The 12027-nt window shown below is 46.9% G+C and overlaps 2 protein-coding genes across 2 annotated transcripts; one reads left to right on the top strand and one right to left on the bottom strand.

Annotated features, from left to right (window-relative positions):
* Positions 1 to 3247: 3247 nt before the first annotated feature.
* On the top strand, positions 3248 to 6753 carry LOC124687486 (aldehyde dehydrogenase family 3 member F1-like). Its single transcript, XM_047221265.1, has 10 exons — positions 3248 to 3463; positions 3543 to 3611; positions 3715 to 3811; positions 5093 to 5299; positions 5419 to 5543; positions 5639 to 5743; positions 5824 to 5984; positions 6102 to 6192; positions 6276 to 6425; positions 6517 to 6753. Exons 1-10 carry the CDS (start codon positions 3248 to 3250, stop codon positions 6751 to 6753), a joined length of 1458 nt encoding a protein of 485 aa, XP_047077221.1.
* Positions 6754 to 7314: 561 nt separating this feature from the next.
* Positions 7315 to 9046, bottom strand: LOC124687485 (monothiol glutaredoxin-S6-like). The gene is made up of 4 exons (XM_047221264.1): positions 8785 to 9046; positions 7799 to 7872; positions 7607 to 7705; positions 7315 to 7504 (listed from the first exon to the last, which is right to left on the bottom strand). Exons 1-4 carry the CDS (start codon positions 8925 to 8927, stop codon positions 7434 to 7436), a joined length of 387 nt encoding a protein of 128 aa, XP_047077220.1. The 5' UTR covers positions 8928 to 9046; the 3' UTR covers positions 7315 to 7433.
* Positions 9047 to 12027: the final 2981 nt, after the last annotated feature.

Genomic DNA, 12027 nt, shown 5'->3' with positions numbered 1-12027 from the left:
GGTTTATCACTAATAGGTAGTCCCAGATACTTAATCGGGAACTTGCCCAGGCGACAATTGAGGAGGTTGGCCACCCGTTGTTGGGCAGTCCTAGAGACCCCCATGACCACTACCTCGCTCTTGTCGAAATTGATCTTCAGACCCGACATGTTCTCAAAACATAGGAGCAGGGTCTTCAGATTCGCAATACCCACCCCTGTGGGTTCCACCAAAATCATGGTGTCGTCCGCGTACTGCAGTTGTGTCACCCCCCTGGGATGAGGTGGGGCACCAGTCCCCTGACATGACCCGCGGAACTGGCCTTGGTGATGATCGCCGCCAGGCCATCCACCAGGAAATCAAAGAGAATCGGCGAGAGTGGATCTCCCTGTCTCACTCCGCGCTTGTTCCGGAAGAAATGCCCTATTTCCCCGTTGACATTGATCGCAGTTTGGCCACCCCTGACCAACTGCATCAAACGCTGGACCATCATCGCGGAGAACCCCTTCCTCAGGAGAATCTCCTGCATAAAGTCCCAGTTGACCCTGTCGTAAGCCTTCTCAAAGTCCAGCTTCAGGAGCAAACCCTTTTGCTTCCTGGCGTGTAGCTCGTGCACAATCTCGTGTAAGGCCAGAGCCCCCTCGTGTAAGCATCGCCCTCTAATGAAAGCGGATTGACAACGGTCTATAACCCTATGCGCCACCGGAGCTAGCCTAGTAGCGTACGCCTTAGCCACAAACTTAAAGATGACATTGATGAGCGTAATAGGCCTAAACTGTCTGATGTTCTCAGCCCCTTTCACTTTGGGAATCAGGGTGATAATCCCGTAGTTAAGACGCGCCACGTCAACCCTCCCTAGGGCAAAGTCATTGAGGATCTGCAGGATCGGTCCTCGAAGTGTTCCCCAGAACCTTTTGAAGAAAAGCACCGGGAGACCGTCTGGGCCCGGCGCCGAGTCCTGCTTCATGCCCGCTAGCACCTCGTCCAGCTCCTCCGCAGTAAAAGTTAGTTCGAGGTCCCGATTTTCCACCGGAGACACCCTTTGGTTCCCATCCCAAAGGTGCGGTCCCAGGGCAAACCTCCTAGTCTCCCCCTCCGATCCCATAAGCCCCTGGTAGAACAGGTAGATGTGTTCCATGAGCTCCCGCTGCTCATGTACCTCCCCTTGGTCCGTGATCAGCCTAGGGATCGAGCACTTCCGCCGGTGCCCATTCGCGATGGCATGGAAGTACGTCGTGCATGAATCTCCTTTAAGCGTCCATTGCACCTGACTGCGTTGGCGCCAGTACTCCTCGTCCGCCCTGTCTAAGGCCGAAAGTTGATCCTCGAGGTGGTATCTAAGCGCCCAACCCTCCTCATCAAGACCTGTGGCATCGGCCACCCTATCCAGCTGGGTGACCTGTAGGACTAGATTTTCCCTAAAATCCCTCTTCTCCTTGCCCAGGTTGGCCCCCCACCCCTTGAGGAATTGCCGAGTGTTGCGGGCCACACACTGCCAAAGCTCAATGTAGCACCTGTGCGGGCCCTGATCCGTGATGAAGCTGCCCAGCTTCGCCTTGAGGAGGTCCCGAAACCCCGGAACACCAAACCACCAAGTCTGGAAGAAGAACCTTGGCGGCACGCGCCTTGTCTCTTCACCCGAAGACAGGAGGAGCGGTGTATGGTCAGAACCAATCCTTGTGATCGCTGTGAGCGAGCACAAAGGGAACGCCGCCTCCCAGGCCGGCGCTACCAACACCCGGTCTAGGACACACCTAGTCGGCCTAAGGCGTTTGTTGGTCCAAGTGAAGCGAGCCCCTGTCCGCTCCAGTTCCCGAAGTGCCATAGCCGCGATGGCCTCGTTAAACCGTCTCACCCGCGACCAGTTGATGTTATCATTATTCTTCTCATCAGCTGTCCGAATGAGGTTGAAATCCCCCCCGACAACTACCGGGTACTCGCACCCTGCCACCGCCTGGGTGAGCTCTCCTAGAAACTCCTCCGTGCGGCGATGATCCACCGGACAATACACAAGGAAGAAACACCACTTCATGTTGTTCTTCCGCTGTAGGATGGTAGCCGAGATGAAGAAGGTCCCCTGCCTCCAAGCACCGACATCAAAACACTCATCGCGGAATCCCAGAAGCATCCCCCGGAGTGGCCCTCCGCCGGCACCCAGTTCCATGCGAATTGGCCGCCAAATTCCATGCTTCGCAGCTCAGCCGCCGAAAAATCGGATTTGATGGTCTCCTGTAGCCCAATAATGTCCACCCTTTCCCCCGGATGTACGATTTCAGCTGTGTCCGGCGCCCCTGCTCACCGAACCCCCGGATATTATAGATCAAGGCCCTCATTTGCCGCTCTTCGCTTTACCCCTCCCTTTACGCATAGTCAGAGTGGACCGCCTCCCTCTCTTGCGCGCGGGTCTGGCACCCGAACGAGTAGTGGCCTCCCTGGCCTCGACGTCCGACCCCTCCGACGCGCGCTCCGCTGTCCGTCCGTCGGGCTGTGACGGGCCCCGGCCGCCTTCAGGGTCCAGGTCAGCCATGGTATCCGGTGACTCCGCCTCCCCGGCGGCGGTCCGGACCCCTTCCCCGTCATCGCGAGCCTCCCTGGCCGCAAGCTCCTTAGCTTGGCTCGCCGCCACCCTGGCAAGCGCCGCCTGGGCCTCCTCCTTCGCGCGAAGAAGCGAGATGGCCTCCATCGGTGTCCCCGCCGATGGCACAAAAAGAATGCAACTATCCGCAAAATACAAGTGATTTCATTCAATCATTGTCTCTCTTTCTCTCTTCTAACTTTAACAGTTTTCTTTTTCACTAGTGCATCAGGGAGGCATAATTTCACCTAACAAAGGCTCCAAGCTTGAACATGCATCAGGAAAATTTCCGTTCTAACTCTGCCCCTGGTTCAAGAGACGCCGCACCGTCATCCGAACATCTGCAACACACACCGGCCGAGGCCAAGCGCCATCCGAGTTGACGTATCTGCCACCTGATCGGCCAGAGCGGCCAACGCCCTCGTTAATTATTTCTAGCGCCCCGCTCGTGTTAGATATATAGATCGACAGATACTTAACATGAGAAAACCCTGTTTAGACAGTTGCAGTGGTCAATCCTTGTTCTGTGCTAGAGTGAGGGACAGTGGAGAACATATTTGCGTTAGAGATCCCAAACGTGTCCTTCACGTACACTCCGCTGGTGAACTTGCGGGTTGCGGCCTATTTAACAACGCTGGCCGCGCGCCCATCCTCAGGCCAAGCCAAGTCATTTTATACAATTTGCATCCATCTATGGAAGGAAGGATGCCAGAGACGCCGGTCCTCGGCTTGGACAGCCTTGTGAGCGGTCTGAGGGAGGTGTACAGGAGCGGCAGGACCAGGGAGCTGGCCTGGAGGCGGTCGCAACTCAAGGGCCTCATCAGCCTCCTGACAGAGAAGGAGGAGGATATCTTCGACGCCCTACGCGACGACCTCGGCAAGCACCGGACCGAAGCTTTCAGAGACGAGGTTGTTGTTCAGTCTCTCCGTGTTCGGTTTGTACGCCGTTTGGCCATGTTCTTCCCTGATTTCTGCTGCTCGTCTACAGGTAGGGGTTCTCGTCAAGTCCGTCAAGAACACGCTGCAAAACCTCGAGAAATGGGCGACTCCAGAAAAGGCAAGCAAGCTCTCGCCATGGCTGCCTGCAGCCAGTTTCTCTTCAAAAGCTTAATTGGACTGCTGCTTTGGCTAGGCATGACCTGTTGTTTTTGTCAGCTCAGGCTTCTACGCCGCTGGTTTCTTTCCCGGCGACGGCGCTAGTGGTGCCGGAGCCGCTCGGGGTCGTGCTCATTTTCTCCTGCTGGAATCTCCCACTAGGTGAAGCTCACCTTCTTCGCTGCTCCACATTCTCGATTGTTTGGTTATCTTTGCGTTGCGTTAGCTAGTCATCATCATGTTGAATAGAGATCATGCCACGGTACACAACTTCCATCATCTATTTGTTGTTGTCTGATTATCATCTACTTTATTGAGCTGTGATTCTGGAGTCTTAAATAAGACCATCGCGCGGTGCCCACTGAAAATTAGTATAATTAAAGAGTTCAAGACACTTCGAAAGTGACGCTGGTCCTATATACTACCTCCGTCCCAAGGAATAAGGCGCACGCGTATTCCAAGACGAACTTTGACCATAAAAATTGAGCAACAAAATCTTGGTTATATTATATGTAATTAGTATCGTTGAATTCGTATTGAAAAGCGCTTTCTAATGATGTTAATTTCATACAAACAATCTTTATATATTTAAAGTAATACTTAGTCAAACAAAAAGCACGTAAAACGAGGGCGCCTTATTCCTTGAATCGGAGGTAGTAGTTCAGTAACTGCACGTTTTAGATTCTGGACCGCCGCTTGAATAGATGTTGGACATCATCGATGTCACCGAGTGTAAATTTCCCCGTGTTCCTTGCAGCTTAGAACTTTCTCGACACGCCAGTACTTCTCACAACAGTGTACCAATGTACTAGCACAAGAAACCAGCGAGTGTTTAATCATTCTTACAAGTGGTCGTGGCCTCTGAGCGATCACATGGTTTAGTGCCAAAAGCACCTCACATGCGTGTTTGTGCAAAAGACCAAAGGGTACTGTACGAGGCCTGAGTTTAGCCAACCTTTCCGATGACAACACGGCCGATGTAGTTTTCTGCAGTGGCAGCCCCATCAGTTTCCTCAGCACAGGCTATGGTTTGCTGGTCACTTCACTGACAGGGAGATCACATAGTACACACTTCCTTGTCTTTAGAGTTTTCTGGACGATGGATATTTTTTTCCGTCAAGTGTCAGTTTCAAATTTAAACAAGGGTGTCCTTTCAAGCTACCAACCGATTTCTACAATAAATCCATCATTCGAATAGGCCCTTGAGTGCGTCAGCCTACCTGGGGAAAAATGTTGCATCTCCAAAGGGAAACAGCAAAGAGGCAGTTTCGTCTGTCTCCAAAATCAAAATATTCTGACGAAAGCAAATTCGATTGACAACTTAATGTCTTTTTTTCGCTACTCTTATGATATAATCCATAGCAAACACTTATCCTAGTGTTTAACTGTTGTAGTTTGCAAAGATCAGTGCTCATCATCCTCTCGCATTTATGATGTATGCAGGCTTAGCTCTGGAGCCACTCTCGGGTGCCTTGGCGGCTGGCAACGCCGTGGTTCTGAAGCCATCCGAGCTCGCGCCATCCACCGCAGCATTCCTTGCTGCCAACATACCGAGATACCTGGACTCCGACGCTGTGAAGGTCGTCTTGGGCGCACCTGAAGTTGGAGAGAAACTCATGGAGCACCGATGGGACAAAGTCCTTTTCACAGGTAACTGGTATTCAAGCCTGCAAGTTCATTAGGATCCTGATTTCTGAAGCTAATAATACATAGACTGATCTTCTTGTATTTCACGTTCTGATCATGATAAATCTGTTGTTGGCATTCAGGGGGTGCCCGTGTAGGCCGCATCATCATGACGAAAGCTGCGAAGCACTTGACACCAGTTGCGCTTGAACTCGGTTCAAAGTGCCCGTGCATCGTAGATTGGCTGGATAGCAAAAGAGATAGTCAGGTAAGAACTTGTCTTCGCTTGTTTTAGGTTTTGCTGCGGTGCACAGTTTGTAAGCTAGAAAAATGAACTTTGTCCCATTAATTTTCTCCACGTAGGTTGCTGTAAACCGCATAATTGGCGCGAAATGGTCTACGTGCGCCGGTCAAGCCTGCATAGCCATCGATTACATACTTGTGGAGGAACAGTTTGCACCAATTCTGGTCTGGTTTATGCTGAGTTAATCGTGTGTCATGCAATCAAGTCATGTTTTCCGTCTCTGATATCTAGTTCTTCTCTGAAGATTGAGCTGCTGAAATCAACAATCAAGAGATTCTTCACCAAACCAGAGGACATGGCGCGTGTTCTGAACGAGAAACACTTTAATAGGTTAAGTGGCCTCCTGAAGGATCATAATGTGAGCTGTTCTGTTGTGCACGGTGGAGGCATGGACCCCAAGACCTTGTAAGTTTTCCTGAGCAACGTCTATCCTACCCAATATTTTGCTTCTTATTATTGGCTATTCATGTGCTTGGTGTCTCTGTTTATCTCATAATTAACACCATGATTCCAATTGTGCAGGAGAATTGAGCCCACAATTCTGCTGAATCCACCACTCGATTCTGATATCATGACCGAGGAAATATTCGGCCCTCTCCTCCCGATCATCACGGTACACATCGACAACGACGACGACTGCAACATTCTATGATGGAGACCAACAGCTGAACAAACACGTGCTGCTACTGTTTGCAGGTAAAGAAGATCGAAGACAGCATCGAGTTACTGAACTCAAAGCCTAAGCCGCTCGCAATCTACGCCTTCACCAGGAACGAGGCGCTGAAACAACAGATCATCAAGGAAACATCTTCTGGTAGCGTCACATTCAACGACGCGATCGTCCAGGTATAGTAGATGGTGACCTGCTTTGTGCTGCAGCAAATGAAAACGCAATCCCATTTTTCTGACATATGGTGCTACAATTTCTTCCACACAGTACGGGCTGGAGAGCATCCCATTCGGCGGCATTGGGCAGAGCGGGTTTGGGCAGTACCATGGCAAGTACTCCTTCGAGATGTTCAGCCACAAGAAGGCGGTGCTCAAGAGAAGCTTGCTGATCGAGTTCATGTTCAGATACCCGCCATGGGATGACAGGAAGCTAGGGTTGCTGCGGCATGTGTTCCGCTACGACTATGTATCGCTGTTCCTCGCACTGCTTGGCCTGAGAAGGTGAACAGGTCAGCTGGAGGAAGCCACCACGGGTGAAGGGAGGAATCTGCAAAATCATTACGTGTTTGTTTCTCCTTATCAGTGTATTGTACAAACAGTCTCCATCATGGAATCTGGCCAGCTCTTTCTTTCTTTTTTCTTGTTTTGTTTTGACAAAGGAGCCATACCTGAAACAAGAAATCAACCAACACGGCCGCGTGACAAATATACAAACTTATGGATGTTGCCTAGCTCATATGTTGTGCAAGTTCAGTAATGCTGAAAGGATACTCTGATTTGCATACTCCCATAGTCCCATTATCAACACAAACCAAGCAACCCTGACGATACACAATAGAAGAGGAAGTCGAGTGCTTATGAGTACAAAAAATTACAAAAACTGGCACAACAGATCAACGTATACGCGCTTGAGCAAATCGTACAATCAAGTACAAATATTTTTGTCACAACAGTTCCAAGCAAAAAAAAAATGTAGCATGAGTTGCAACACCCCAACTTATGGGTTTCAACTCTAGCCTACCCCAACTTGTTTGGGACTGAAAGGCTTGGTTGTTGTTGTTGTTGATGAGTTGCAACACCCTGTTCATATTCCTAAAGAGAGTAAAGTCACATTCTTCCCAGTAAAGAACAATGCATGTAAGACATTCACAAGTTTTTGGCAATACCAAGCTTTTCTCGTGATCATCACTGCGACTGAGACTGGCTTTTGCCAAGAAGTTTATTAAGCTGTCCATTTGAAAGAGCATCTTTTGTATCTGCAATCAGCAAGACGAAGATTATTGGTATGACCTAAAGGGTAGTAACAGCTAACAGGTTACATACAAATATCAGTGCAGCAGGAAAGTTTGAAGACTAACCATCTGAGCCACCAACGTGATGACCATTCACAAACACCTGTGGCACAGTATGGCGCCCAACCAGGTCAAGAAGAACACCTTGAATTTCTCGGCCATCCTCTGCATGGTGTATACATATGCTGTTTAACAAATAGTGTACAAAATACATGAAACATGCAACTGGGTAGGGTTCCACACTATCTGGATGATTACCTCGAAGATCAAGTTCAACAACGTAAGGATTTTCCTTGAGATCTTTAAATATTCGCTTAGCACGCATACAGTACCTAAAAGAACAGGGTTAAAGAGGTAAGTGGGGTGGTGTTAATACATACTACGAAAGGAATCCACAAGTTGCCAGATCATACAAGAGGTGTTCTTCATTTCAAGAAACCCAGTGTTAATATATACTTATAAAGATGAAATATCCCACTAAGTGATCTGGTTTGTAATACATGACGTTCTATCAAATGGTCTGTTTTAAACATCAGAAGAATTCGAGGTCAAAACCAATAGTCCAAGCGACAAAGTTCATCAAAAAAAAGATGCATCTACATTGCATCACTTAACTTGCACCCATGGTACCCAAAATGAAAACCACGTGAATTTTACAGTTTTCCTGGTTTGTGAATCATGTCCCAACTGGGACACATTCTAAGAAGCAAATTATACTGGTATCATTCTACTGCCTGTCAAGCATTCAGCAATAATAACTTTCCTCCCAACAAACTGCAATCAAAGTTACAAGTATAGTACTGTAGTACAGTGATATAATGGCCATTCATTCGCCCAGCATAATTTGAACCTAGACTCTATAGCATAGTACAGCATAGAGCAACCCCCATAGCACCATTGGAAAAGCTCTAGCATCTACTAGTGAGCATAGAGCGACCCCCAGAGGGACCAAACTAAAGCTAATTTCCATCCGCCAGCGGTTCAATGTCCTGACAAACGCGACGTGCGCAATTCATGCCTCCGTCATCTAGAAGACAACAAATCCAACCAATTCGCGGCATCCTAATTCGTTTTTCATTGGTATACATTTTCCAGTCAGCTATGAGGTCATGGAATCATTATCCGCGATGCGACATCAAATCCGCCACTGATGCGCACGCGCACACACACAATACAATATGATGATAATTCCCCAATATCACAGGCAAGAATAATTTAAAGAAATTGGTGTCCGGGCGGCTTACGGGCAGTAGGATTTGGAGAAGATGGTGATGCGGTTGGAGTAGATGGCGTTCTGCACGAAGGCCGACGGTGAGCGCGTCGCCGCCGCGGACTCCGCCACCGCGAGGAGGAGGAAGAGAGAAAACGCTACTCTGGTTAGAGACATCGCGGGATCAGGCCAGCGCCGCCGCCGAGCGCGCGACTCCGGAGGCCGGAGTTCCGATGCCGGAGCCAGGGTAGACCCGACGAGCCTTCTCGGAATCTCAGCGGCGGAGGGTCCGCACGAGGAATTTTATCCCCTCTTCTCTGTTGGGGCAGCTGATGCTTCTCTTCTCTGCTCGTCTGGTGCTACTTTCCGGTATTGGCCCATTGGCATTCGGTATCAGGCTATTTTTTCGCACATCCTATATATCGCCTAATGCGTGCGCTAATGCGTATCGCCCGTGCGTAATCTACTTGGGTCACAGCCCATTAGCGCAGCAGGTACTTATGAAGGGGAACCTTCTTGTTTGGTTTCTTTTGGTTCTTCCATCTTTTTTCTCTCTTTTTTTTTCAGAAATCAGAACAAATTTTAAATATGAATAATTTCCAAGTTTGAATACTTTCTACATTAGACCAATTCTAAATTTACATATTTTTTCTAAAATTTAAATTCTGAATGAATTTCAAATATGAGCAGTTTCAAAATCTGAACAATTTTCAATTTTATAATAGATCGAAATTTGAAAGTTTTCATATTGGAACCATTTTCAAATTTTAACACTTTTCATATTTGAACAAATTGGGCATGGAGCCTATAAGCAATTCCATTTTATTTTTTTGTATGTATGTTTAGGGCTTTCTAAGGGCATGTACAATGCTAGCGAAGGCATGCCTTCTCTTAGAATTCCACGTCATTTAAAGAAACTTATAAGTGGTACAATGCATTACTTTTTATTGGCATCTCTATCAATAAATAAGAATAATTAAATTTTAGTACAAAATTGTCTTGCTAAGAGATGACAAATGGTACAACGGGAAAAAAAAAGCTTCTCTCATTTCATAAGAGATCATTCCATACCTAAGGGAAGCCTACATTATCTTTCTTCATTCTCTCTCCTTCGAGCAAACAACTGAAGTGGCAATCGTAAGGAAAGGTTGACATCACCCCGTCGTAAATGCCTAATTCTTCTTATGCTAATTCTGAGCTTTACGAAAAGCCCACGATCCCTGTCCATTGGAACTCTTCCTAAAAAGGGGTATATCTGACTAATTAGCATCTCTCTCTAAAAAGCCTAACGAGCGTTAATCAAACGTTATTAACTTGATATAGTCAGATGGTCATCTTTCTTATCATGTAAGAAACATCGAGACATAAATCGTAGGGTATCGTGTAAAGATCACAAGGACGATATGTAAAGTAGAATCCCACTCGAGAGATCGACAAGAAGATGGTAGAATCACTTATGGGGAGAGAGTAGCAATTCTGCATAATCAAGACAACGGTTGAGACTAAGCACTACTAAAATCACGACAAAGGAGAGACCAAATACTTGAAAAGGGTGTTGATACAACAAAATATATAGATGATCTAAGAAGAGGGATTCCCACATGGGAGAGAGGCCTGGTTATATCCCAAATATTTCCTATCTCACACATGAGGTTGTAAGTGTCTATATATAAGTGTCTATATATACTCCAATGGCAAAGGGGTTCGTAGGAGAGGATACGGTACATGGCCAAAACAACATATAAATTCGGAGTTGTCGGTGCCTAGTCGATGAGACCTACTCCCATACCGACTTGGTTGGCGGCCACCGATCCTGGTGCAGAGCTTCACCGATTTGTCATAGTAATCTAAGTTTTGGAGGTGAAGTCGATGGGAGTGGGTGCCAGCTTCGGCAGTAACTAACCAGGTCGTCGTGTAGGTCGGTGCAATTGATGTGGCACCGATTTGCCAGTTTATGTGTTCTCTTCTTCCTTGTTCCATTCCATACTTCGACGATATCGGACTTGCTCGTGTCTCTTTCTTGACGCACATGATATAGTGGCAATCGTAGATTAGGTTGTATCATTGGAAATTTTGGAATGAGCACAACACCTAGGTGTTTGAATGTTGGAGATAGTGCCATAGAGTCAACTAATAAGGAGTATTTATTATTTTATCTTAATAGTTCAAATATTTTTGTGTCATGCTATAACTGTATTAATCGGAAACTTTGATACATTTATGGTATTGTAAACAAACCAGGGTCCCTAATGAGCATATATGCAAACTAGCTAGCTCATTATGGTCATTGGATTGTCGAGTTTTCCATATCATAGCATTTATGTTATTTTACAATGGGATCATATCATTGGGTGAATGATATGCTGGAGATACTCAATATATAAGTATTCTAACACGATCAAGGCACAAAGTTATAACGTTGCGATATTTATGAAGTGTAGTGACATAATCCTTAAACTATGAGATCATATCTAATCGATATCACCGGAGGCTACCTTGATTGCATCAACCTTCACTCTGTAACAAGATGATCATAAAGGTGCTCTCGGGTATTCTGAATGGGTAGGTTGAGGTGTATGTGTCAAGAGCAGGATTTGTTTATCTGCGTGATGGATAAATATTTTGGGTCCACTCGGTGAGATTACATCCATAAAGATGCGCAGCGTATGACTAGGTCATGTGATGAAATCACACGGGAACGAGATAAATGGCTATGTCGGTAACGAGATCGAACTAGGTATCGTGATACCGACGATCATATCTCGGACGAGTGCCGGTTGAAAGGGTACTTTTCCGATATGTTTGTTTTTGGTAATTGATGGAAATTCCTATGGACTAATATTTCCATTGAGTTTTTGTTTGAAGGAATAATTCATTGAACTTCATCCGTTGGATTCCAGATAGTTGATGTCAAGAGATAAGGTTTGGCTCGAGATCGGTGTCACAATCCTCCAAGGCTCATGAGTTGAGCTATTGGCGACCAAGACTTAGAGCATGCAATCAACGGAAGTGTTCCGGCTTGAATAAAACATGAGCGTTGTCATGGTGGTCAAGCGGGAAACGGCTATTTCTCTCGCCCTCTTATGGTGTCAGGTCACGATGTAAAAAAGAGAGAGGAAGAGCTCGAGACGAAGTTTGAAGGAGCGCTCGAAGGCGAAGCTCGGAAAAGTGCGACAAGGTAATCTCCTCTTTTCGGTTCTTCTTGAGTATAGGACCCCGCACTATTAAGAGGGGATCGGAGTCGTTATTTGGTTCTTTGGCTCAAACCACCTTTCTC

Source organism: Lolium rigidum, chromosome 2 (assembly GCF_022539505.1).
Source record: "Lolium rigidum isolate FL_2022 chromosome 2, APGP_CSIRO_Lrig_0.1, whole genome shotgun sequence".
In the NCBI taxonomy this organism is placed as follows: Eukaryota; Viridiplantae; Streptophyta; class Magnoliopsida; order Poales; family Poaceae; genus Lolium; species Lolium rigidum.
This window is presented reverse-complemented; position numbering and strand designations above follow the sequence as displayed.